This window comes from Microtus oregoni, unplaced genomic scaffold, assembly GCF_018167655.1.
Source record: "Microtus oregoni isolate MIOR12 unplaced genomic scaffold, Mior012 000015F_ref0000493, whole genome shotgun sequence".
Lineage (NCBI taxonomy): Eukaryota > Metazoa > Chordata > Mammalia > Rodentia > Cricetidae > Microtus > Microtus oregoni.
In genome coordinates this window covers 28,742,231-28,752,205 of record NW_024543074.1, presented here as the reverse complement: position 1 = coordinate 28,752,205, position 9,975 = coordinate 28,742,231, and the positions used below count along the sequence as shown (strand labels likewise).

General features: G+C 55.9%; 2 protein-coding genes across 4 annotated transcripts; both read right to left on the bottom strand.

The window, feature by feature from the left end:
- Positions 1–90: 90 nt before the first annotated feature.
- On the bottom strand, positions 91–6,738 carry Fgf11 (fibroblast growth factor 11). 2 transcript variants are annotated; one of them, XM_041665840.1, is made up of 5 exons: positions 5,322–6,738; positions 3,591–3,701; positions 3,295–3,398; positions 2,497–2,717; positions 91–2,238 (listed from the first exon to the last, which is right to left on the bottom strand). In XM_041665840.1, exons 1-5 carry the CDS (start codon positions 5,512–5,514, stop codon positions 2,199–2,201), a joined length of 669 nt encoding a protein of 222 aa, XP_041521774.1. In that variant the 5' UTR covers positions 5,515–6,738; the 3' UTR covers positions 91–2,198. The 2 variants fall into 2 exon arrangements, with proteins under 2 accessions (XP_041521774.1, XP_041521773.1); XM_041665839.1 differs by having other exon boundaries at positions 2,519–2,717.
- A 725-nt stretch (positions 6,739–7,463) lies between these two features.
- On the bottom strand, positions 7,464–9,565 carry Tmem102 (transmembrane protein 102). 2 transcript variants are annotated; one of them, XM_041664904.1, is made up of 3 exons: positions 9,435–9,565; positions 8,895–9,245; positions 7,464–8,792 (listed from the first exon to the last, which is right to left on the bottom strand). In XM_041664904.1, the coding sequence occupies exons 2-3, from the start codon at positions 9,106–9,108 to the stop codon at positions 7,483–7,485; spliced, it is 1,524 nt and encodes a 507-aa protein (XP_041520838.1). In that variant the 5' UTR covers positions 9,109–9,245; positions 9,435–9,565; the 3' UTR covers positions 7,464–7,482. The 2 variants fall into 2 exon arrangements, with proteins under 2 accessions (XP_041520838.1, XP_041520837.1); XM_041664903.1 differs by having other exon boundaries at positions 8,895–9,346; positions 9,435–9,546.
- Between the last annotated feature and the right edge of the window lie 410 nt (positions 9,566–9,975).

Genomic DNA, 9,975 nt, shown 5'->3' with positions numbered 1-9,975 from the left:
CCCTCTAGACTTGGTCCCGCCCGGAACAACTGCGGTTCCCCTCCACTCACAAATGTCAGACCACACTCGGTTTGTATAAATCATCTTTAATTAGAGAAAGCTTGGAGACCCGGTCCCCTGAGAGTAGAGCCAGGAGATGGGCGGAGCCTGAGCGGGGTGTATGTGACGGGCGCGGGGGGGGGGGGGGGATCTCTTGCAACAAGCCAGAAGTAAAAGGGACTGAGGAAAAGTGTCCTGCCTTTGGGTACAACTCCTCCTGTAGGACCTCCATAGCCGTTCCACCTACATCTGCTAGGCTCGGGATCCACCCCCTGTTTTACTAGAGACTCCCCGTTTTCAGGTCCTTTTTGGGCACTTAAAACCCAGCTGAGGGTATAAGCTGTAGGTAAAGTAAATTCTATTTAGTTAGAAGCTCTGGGGATATATGAGGTCTGGGAGCCCAAGAGGCCCCTCCTTTCTTAGGCCTGACCTGCAGGAGGGAGAAGTTGGACTTATTGCTGAGTTGGGGGACTCCTTGCTGGGGGGAGGATTCAAGGTGTGTCACAAGTTATCCTTTTAAATTCTAGAGTCATTATCCCTACAGACCTCAGGTTTGTTTGAGACAGGGTCTCCTATAGCCCAGGCTGGTCTTGAACTCCCTACATAGCCCAGGCTAGCTTTTTATTCCCAATTCTTTTTCCTCCACCTCACAAACCACCACACCATATCAAGCAAAGGACCTCAGCCTTAAGAGGCAAGTGTAAGAAATTCCTGCTGAGGTAGCTAAGTGTTCATGTCTCCCCAAAGCAGTCAAAGTCTGCCATTTTCCTCCTCTTGGCTTCCCTACCATGTACCAGGTATAGTCTTCCAGAATTCCTGTACCTTTCCCTAGGCTCTTGTTTCCCTGGAAGAACCCCAGCTGCAATGCTAAAACTAGAAAACATGTAAAAGTAAGGTTAGCATTCTAGAGGGAAGAAGATTTTAGAAAATTATCTAGGAAAAACAAGCAGTGGTCTTTGATCCATTCAGTACTGATTAGTAAGTGTTGTGTTCTCTCTCTCTTTCTCCCTGTCCCCCCCCCCCCAGTGTGTGTGTGTGTGTGTTTACACGCACATGCGTGGCTTTTCAGACAGGGTTTTGCTATTATAGCTCAGGATGTCCTCCAACTCGAAATCCTTCTGACTCAGTCCCCAGGCTGAATTATAGGCTTGTGCCACTAAGCACAGCTCAGAACCAATTAGTCCTTAATGAATCATTGCTCAGTTCTATCCATAGCTCATTCTTAAATAATCATTACAGGAAGTAGAAGGGTGGGTTTAGAACTTACTCTAGTACAATAATATGGCTATACAGGCCCAGGTTCCATCCTGGAAAGAGTCATGGTCTATGTGCTAGAGCTGAGAGTCGGGAGGAAGTATGGCTCCGCAAAGGCCTAGAACACGTGCTCTAGAACTGGGTGTCTCTGGGATAAGAAGGTTTCACATATGGTGTGGCCGGAGACTGGTTCCAACTCAGACCAAGGCCAATGGCCACATTAGGAGGCTCAAATTCAGCCTCTCTCTCTCTCTCTCTTTTTTTTTTTAAACCAGGGGATTCCATCTAGGTCAAGAATAGAAGTTTAAAGGATCCATGCCCGGGTTCCAGTACGGAACACAGAATGGCCCTGGCTGGGTGTTCAGCTGGGTCAGAACCTGTCCAGACCAAGGCAGAAGGTAGAGCAGAGAGAGAAGGAAACTAGTTCTGAGTGCCAGTGGCCAACCTAGAAAGCTATGGCTTGGCAACAATGTAAAGGAGTGTGTGGCTACAGAAACTGGCTCAGCCAGGGTGAGGAGTGCTAATTCCCTTGCTCTGTCAGTTCTGGAAGCCCCAGCGCCATCTCAGGAAAAATTGGGGTTCTTTGGAGGGGGAGAAGCTAGTGTGGAAAGAAGTAGGTGGATCAGCCAAGATGATTTCAGGCACCCCCATCTCAGAAGCTCTCCTAGGCCCCAGGATCTAAGAGCTCAGCAACTCCAGGAGTCCCAGCCAGCCTCTAAGGTCCTCAGGGTACAGCACCTGGTGAGACCTGGCTGCTTAGGGCATGTGTGTGGCGGCAGGGTGCGAGCAAGGCCTGGAGCAGGGCTAGGAGGCAGGCTGTGGTGGTGGCCAGCTCACCAGGAGTGCAGGGAGCCTCCAGTCCAGGGACTACAGCTCAAGGGGCAGGGGGACTGGAAGGGGAGGTCTCAGGGACACTGTGGAGAGAAGGTTCCCGGTACATGGCCACTGTGAAGGGGAGAGAGAGGAGTACGGAAGGAAAGTTAGGACAGAGAGCCAGGAAGAGTCAGAGCTCTGAGAGGCCTCCCTTCCCTTACACCCATCCTTGGAGATCCCCAACCCAAAGGAAGAGAGCTCCCCACATCCCCAAAGGCTAAAGCCTTCCTGTCTTGGCCTATCATTACAGCATCTTGTTTAATATTTATGGCCTGGGCTGTGCGACAGTAAATATTCACGTCAAGGTCAATACCCTCCCACATGACCCACCTTTTCTTGAGCCCATACCCACCCTCCAGGAGCTTGGGCACAAAGTGGGCAGCTGCCTTGGTCTTCTTGACTCGGTTTCCCTTCATGACCCGGCCCTCCTTGTCCAGGCCTAGGTACCAGGCCCGGCCAGATCGACGCTGGCGGTACAGAGCAGAGGCGTACAGGACATAGTAATTCTCAAAGACGCACTCCTTAAAGCGACACTCTGCTGTGAAATGTGGCTGAGGAACCAAAATCCAGAAAGAAGCAGGGACAGACACACACACACACACATACACGCACGCACACCAGAGACAGACAGGGAGAGAGAGAGAGAGAGAGAGAGAGAGAGAGAGGAGTTATGTCACTGGCAGAAGGGAGTCCTTGGGAGAAGCAGTCAAGATATAATCCATACATTTTTACAAAAGGAGGATGGCAACTACTGAGTCCATACAGAAATGAGAGCACAGAGAGAATAAGGAAGAGCCCGGTAGGCCAGCCAGGGACAGGAACTAGATTTATAGGGGCCCTGGAAAGAAGATCTCTATTCTGCATTCCCAGTCTCTTACTACTTCCTATCCAGAGGAAAGATGAAGTTTCCAGGAGACAGGTTGAGAAGTGGGGCCCTTCTGAAAGAGTCAGCTGGCCAAGAGCCTGGGGTACTTGAGGACAGGGACTGGATGCACTCTCCTGGACCACTTTCGGAACAGCAGTGGTCAGCCAAAGCAGGAAGGACAGAGTCCTGGGTGCAAGGCCTGCCTGTGGCAAAGGATGGTCACGCTGAGGGTGTCCCCAGGTCACTCAGTCTCATGGTCTTACCGAGCTGTACAACAGCCCCTCAGCATTCATGGCCATGTAGTGGCCCAGCTTGGCACTCTGGATGGTGACCACACGGAGCCCCACAGGAATCAAATTGAAGTGGGCTGGGGGAGAGAGAGCAGACATCAGACCCAAGTGCCTCTCCCCCATCTAAGTCCCCTCCCCACACCAGCTCCACTCTCCCCTTGGGGTTCAAGAGCACAGACTGAAGACAACAAAGCCTAAAGAGGCGACAGGATTGTCATCTCCTGTCCCCTGCTCCCCACTTCCCACCCTGCGGCTGGTTCCCCTCTCACTGAAGGAGCTGGTGTCCTCTGGGGTGCCCTGGATGCTCCCATCGGGATTCGCCTGGAGGTAGAAACCCTGGCGGCAGAACAGTTTGGTGACGATGCCTTTGAGCTGAGGCTCTGGAGAGAGAGACATTCATCTTTGAAAATGACATCTTTGTTCCCAGAAACATTCCTACACTTGGCGGGCTCACAGGCTAGAAGGAAGGGGAAAGGCACAGAAGACAGTTCCGGGGCCCCAGCTCTCTTACCCTTCAAGCAAGCTTCCTTCCACCCCTCTTCAATTCCTGAGGAAGCTGGGGTGTGGGTCCCTTCCGCTTTCTCTAATCATGGGCGTCAGCTTAATTTATTGAAATTTATTTAAATGGCTTAATTCCTTCTCCTCACCGGAGTTGGGGGAGGGGGCGGAGAGGAGGTAAGGGAGGACAGAAAACGCAACGGACAGTGCTAGAGACGCAGGGCAAGTGTGCTTGCAAATGTCGGGGTGAGCAGCAAGGTGACCACAGGGAAGGGGCTCCCCCTCAGAAGGAGGGATGGGACTGGGCTTGACGGACGCTGAGTCAGCACCTGCTGCTGCAGCTGCCGCTTGCTTGGCGCGGGCCTTGCTTTGGCTCAGCTCCGGCCTGTCTGACACTGACCCATCTGTCTGTCTGTCTGTCTGTCAGTCAGTCGGCAGGCTCACGAGGGTCCAGTTCTCCCCGAGGCTGAGACTCTACCCTTCAGCCAGGTAACTGGCCTGGGATGGGGGACATTCATACCACACCAAGGAAAAGGAAGAGGGGACAGAGATGGAGAGGCGAGCTGCATCACGTGGGGGCTGGGTCCCACTCAGAGGGTGGGCTGCGGACTGTACCACTACCTACCGTTGGTGGTGGGGGAGGAGGGCGCAAGGGGCTACCCCTAGGGGAACCGGCAGAGGCCTGGAGAGAGGCCAGAGGGACTCCCTAACTGTCGTACCTGGACGGGAATCACAAACCAACCCTTACACCTCTCCTTTCCCACAGCTTGCTCTCTGCTGACTTCCCTGTTCCCGCTTGTAAGTGGTACGAGCCCCCAACTCTCTGTGCAGGTCTTCAGCCTGAACTGTGTGTAAGTTCCTACTAGCAGAGGGTCCCCGGAGCTTGTAGGATCGGGTTTCCGAGTCGCCCGGGAGTAATGGGAGGGGGTGCTCAACACCCTTCTCGAAGCGCAGGTCACAGAAGGAGGGCGTACGGAGGGGGCTGGCAGACGAGGTAGCTGCAAGGACACCCGGGGGAGAGCTGGAGAGATTGGCTCCTGGCCAGGAGAGCTCGACCAGGAGGAGCAGAGCCCAAGCGTGGAGGGGCGGGAGAACCGGAGCGGGGGCGGGGCAGCCAGGGCTGCAGAAACCCTCGGGGTGACCCAAGCGTCCAGAACCCCCTAAATCCCTCCGCTTCGGATAGAAAGAATCGCGAGAACCTGCACGTAGGCGAAGAGCCGTGGGGGTGGGGAGTCCTGTGTTGAAGGGGGACAGACAGGAGCTGAGAAGCTTGGATCATTAGACTTGGCCCCTCAAACCTTCCCCTTGCCCTCGAAAGCAAGGAGACCCGGCATAACGGACAGAGAGGAAGGAAACTGAAGCATAGTCCCGTAGGTTTTGCCGATCTGGCCCACCTCTTACTTTTGGGACACCCACCCCCTCATCGTCGGCTGCATTCTCCAGGGTCCCTGGTCTCAGCAGAAGGACTTCTGACCCGGAGACCCCGCCCTAGCCACACTCACCTGGGCCGCGGTCCTGTCGCGTGGGCCGCCCCCCGCACAGTCGCACCTTGGACAGCAGGATGAGGAGCTGCTTCTGACAAAGAGACTTGGTGCCGCGGGGACACACGCGCCGCTGCGCCGACACCGGCCGGCTGCTCCCGGGCTCGCGGACCTCCCGCTTCTGTCGGATCAGGCTACTGGCCAACGCCGCCATAGCGCCCCGGGAGGAGACACCCCTAAACCAGCAGGCTCCCGGAGCACCCTGGGCTCCCCTAGAGGAGCCCTCTCACCAGGGCATGCTCTGGACCCAACCCACCGCCCCACCCACAGGACCTAAGGATAAGCCAGACCCCCTTACCTCCCCCTAAAAACCACCAGCTCTCACCCTTGGGCCCTGCACTAGCTCCAGCGGCTCCAGTAGCCTATGCACTCCTCAGCTGACCTCACCCATGAATTATGTCCCCTAACGAAAGCTCTCCCCTTCTCTCCTCTCTGGCCTCTGTCCCACTTCCTCTATCCCAAAGTCAAGACCCTCTAAATTTCTACGATGTGTTCTCAATATCCTCAGAGTTCTTTCCACCCTATTTTGGGGCCGCTCCTGCCCAGCCTATTCTTGTAACCTGAAGGGTGTGGGTCTTCAGCTTTGGGGACATTAGCTCACCCTGGGCTGCTGTCAATGTCAGAGAGGAACCCAGCCCTGATTTTTTTTCCTTTGCTATACTCTAAATGGAGTGTCTCTCTTACTTTCTTCAAACATCCCCCCAAATATGTCTCAATATCCAAGCTGTCTCGGTTCAGTGAGAAGGGGTTCCCAGATCCTCTGGCTGAATAATGCTTTTCTTCACGGGGTTCCACGACCTGGGGTTCCAGCTGCTGAGACCATTTTCTCACGTTGTCACCTTCCACTCCTTTTGAAGTCACCTCCAAACCAGCCCTTCCTAGTGCATACACCAGGTGGTTGTCTGGAGGGCCCTCTGTCACCCCGAAACAAGGGGCATCAGTCGCTTTTTTGTTTTCTGGTGGCCCCTTTCAATTTCCCGAGGAACAACTGGCAACTGGCACCACACTCTCCAATCTAACAAGGCCCCCAAGAGAGGAGTGTACCCACGTTGCCACCACTCCTCAAACGTAAACAGGCCTTAATAAGTCATAGCGCATCAGAGCTTCCTGCGACAGGGTTTCCACGTCCTCCCTGGGGATTGCTATAGCACCCCTTCCTTTCCCCGACGCCCCTCAACCTGTCCTGTCCTGTTGATCCGGGCGACCGGTGCCGCGGGCTCGGGCTCCAGGCTCCTCCCTCCCTGTCACCCGCAAGCGGAGGTTCCCCCCAACGCCGGCCTAGGTGTCCCGGACCCCCAGGAAGAAGTGAAGATGTCTCTGCAGAGCGCCCCGGTTCGGCAAAGTCAGAGCACTGGGCCTGGAGGTTGGACCAGGCGGAGCGGCGGTGGCAGCAGCAGCAGCAGCGGCTGTGGGAAGCTGAGGCGGCGACAGAAGCTCCCCCTCCTCTGCGAGCCGGCCCGGGGGCGGGGCAGGGGGCGGAGACGCTGGGAAAGAGGGAGGCGAAGCTGGGCGGGCGGAACCCTAGGGTTCCTCCGAAGCTGTGAGTGGGGACGGTTTCAGAGGCAGGCGGAGTCCAGGCAAGGCCTGCAAGTCTCAGGGTTCAGAGGAGACGAGACAAGAAAGCCTGATGCGGCGGGGCTGGGGGGCGGGGGCCCTAGACGGAATGGCCGACAGTGAGGAAATGGAAAGGGACCCTACCCCCTGGGATGGAAGTGAGAATAGGAATGGATGAGGAAATTGGGGGTAGGGGCGCGGTGGAGAAACGGGGGTAGTTGTGCCATCCAGTCTGGACTGTAATCCGGCCTTCATATCTCCCTGCTTTGGTGTAAGACAAATTAATCAGAACCAGGTTTCCAAAAACCAGTTCCCACATTTTGCTACTCCTCCAGTCCGCTGTTGACTCTGAAAGACTTCAATAGAGAAACATCTCGGGAGGCAGCACCGGGATAGGAGGGTGCCGGCCAGATTTAAAGAACTTGGGCCTCAGGCAGGGCAAAACACTGGGGGAGACTTTTTAGGAAGGAGGCTTTGGACCCAAGACACATTGTCTGCGAAGAAGGAGCAGACCCTCCACGACCCTTTCGCCAAAGGAAACACTTCGCAGTCCGTCAGAGTAGAATCTTTAATGGGTTCCGCCCCCTATGCCTGCTAAACCGCCCCCTTTGCGGGCAGCCTTGGCTTCCTCCACCGCCTCACGCAAGGCCTGGGCAGGGTCTCCGCGGAGCTGTGCCAATGCCCCGCGCAGGGCAGCGGAGCCATCTCCGGTAGAGAGCTTTCGGCCGCTCAAAAAATAATGAGGCAGCGTCCCGGCCTCGAGCACTCGGCTCAGCTCATCCAGTAGCCCAAGGCAACAAGCGCCGGCATTTTCCGGCCGCGCCAGGTAGAGCGCAGGGAGCCGCTCGCACGCCCAGTAGAGCAAGGTCCGCAGGAGATAGGGCGCGGCGGCCCGGGTCCCCGCCACCAGCGGGCGCAGCAGCGCCTGGGCCGCCGCGTGTGCTTGAAGCAGCGGCGCGGGGATGCGCGCTTTGAGCGCCAGCTCCTGGCGGGCGAAGCACAGCTGCCATCCAGGGGTGCCCTGCTGATCCAGGAGGCTGCCCGGCACTAGGTAGAAAGAAGCCGATTCGGAGGCCAGTGGACCCGCCCACGAGTGGCTCCGAGCGCTGTCAGGCCAGCCTGTCACAGTCACCACCGGGATCAGGTCGAAGAGCAGGAGGTGGCGTGGGGGCTCCGGAGTTGCCAGGAGGACCGTGGTAACACCCGCATGGCGAGCAGCGTGAACTAACCGCGGGGCTCCCGGGACCGGGATCAGGGACTCAGCGACCTCAGTCAGCTTAACGAAGAACCATGCAGCCACTTGGGTAGGGCATAATGTGGGCCATGCCTTCGGAGCCTCCGACGGCTTTGGGACTGACCTTTCGTCGGCTTCCAATGCGTCACTACTCAGTGTTTTCAATGGTTCAGGAGTTTCAAGATTCATGTCATTGTAAGGCGATTGGGACCCTGAAAGGTTACTAGATTTTTCCACAGATGTGTCCGGCTCAGGCTCAGGGACATGGTCATGTGACTGGTCTATAGCGCTTTCCTGCTCCGTGGGATTCTCTTCGCCATGGGTTTGGTGAGTCAAATCACTTTCTTCTGGGACAGGGGGTCCTAGGCAATCCTGCCAGGCCTCCCGGACCGAAATTCCGTACATCAGCTCTGGAAGGCGGAGCCACGCATAACAGGATTCCAGATCCAGTAACAGCTCAGGCCCAGTGCCATCCAGAGAAAACACAGGCACAAGGAGTGTAAAGCCGGTATCATAATGAGGTCCCCGGGCGTAGGGACCTAAGGGGGCATGCCCTAAATCTAGGGAGCCTTCGCGAATCCCACCGCGAAGCAGCAAGAGTTCTGCCTGGGGTGGAAAACGAGGGTCCTGGCGGTGAACTAGACCTAAAGGAAGAAAAGGGATTGTGAAGATATCATGATCCAAGGCCGGGGTGGGGGAATAGTGAGGTTGGGATTTGCAAATTCCTACAGTTGAGAATTACTTACCGAGCAGAGAGAAGACAAAATCCTTGGCTCGGAGAAGATCAGCTCCAGGCTTGGGCCCTTCACTCCAGCTCTCCTGAACACCCAGCTCCTGAATCAACTGGGTGAGCTCCTGCAGCTGGGCGCCAGAGCAGAAGTCGATGTCCGTGAGCGGCCGGGCTGGGGCTGGGGGTGGCGGGCCCCACCAGGGGGCACTGCCCCACACGGTGGAAGCCATGGTTCTCTATCGTTTGGGGCTAGAGCGAACAGATCGGAGTTAGCCCTGTCCGGCCTTTCTTTTGCTGCCCAAACGTTCTCCAGTTTTCCCTGCCTTCGGAGGTGGAGCAAAGGCCACAGACGGTCCACAAGTGGGTCCTGCAGAGGAAGTGTTCCGTGTTTCGTCTTCAAGAAGAACAGATGACTATCTCCTTCGTCCCTTTCTTAGATGCGGGTTGCGGCCCGGTGAATCGGTTCACCTGACTCAGCAGGTAAAAAAATGGCTATTTGGGTCCTCCTGGGGAATGCAACAGCCAGTGCCACCACCCTTTCTCCACCTCCCTTTACCTGTTTTTCAGAAGAGGCTTAGTGCTCCACGGCTTTCCGATTAAGGGGTAGTTCAAAAGGTTGTGAGCAGAAAGCACCGTAAAAGAGTCTACAGGTAACTTCCTGATGGCCACATGTCCACGCCCTTTTCTGGAAGCTGTCTGGGAGGTTCTGGACTGGTCCCGCCTCCTGTGAGAGTTCAGTCACACCTTTCACCCTGCTGGCATGTTGCTACCCTGGGAGTTGTAGTTTGTTTCCTCGCAATACTGGTGCGTTGGGGCCGTCCCTACACAACCTTTCCACTGTGCTAGAGTAGTGCCTACTGGAAGCTGTAGTTTCTCCCCCCCCCCCACATTCAATTTTATTTAATTTAAAATTTATTTTTGAGACTGGGTTTCACTGTGTGGTTCTGGATGGCTTGGAACTCGCTAGGTAGAGCAGGCAACTCATAGAACTCAGCCTGCCTCCTCTTCTGTCTTCTAAGTTCCGGAATTAAAGGCAGACAGCACCATGCTTAGTAAGCATTGCAGCTCGGATGGAAAGGGATCCCTGCTTACATGCT

Bases quoted from the DNA above. Each gene is read 5' to 3' on its own strand.
- Tmem102 (XM_041664904.1), bottom strand. From the start codon at position 9,108: ATGGCTTCCACCGTGTGGGGCAGTGCCCCCTGGTGGGGCCCGCCACCC. The intron at 8,793-8,894 runs GTAAGTAATTCT...TTCTTCCTTTAG, and splicing joins TTTTGTCTTCTCTCTGCTCG to GTCTAGTTCACCGCCAGGAC.
- Fgf11 (XM_041665839.1), bottom strand. From the start codon at position 5,514: ATGGCGGCGTTGGCCAGTAGCCTGATCCGACAGAAGCGGGAGGTCCGC. The intron at 3,702-5,321 runs GTGAGTGTGGCT...CTCTCTCTCCAG, and splicing joins GCGACAGGACCGCGGCCCAG to AGCCTCAGCTCAAAGGCATC. The intron at 2,239-2,518 runs GTGGGTATGGGC...TCCCCTTCACAG, and splicing joins TGTGCCCAAGCTCCTGGAGG to TGGCCATGTACCGGGAACCT.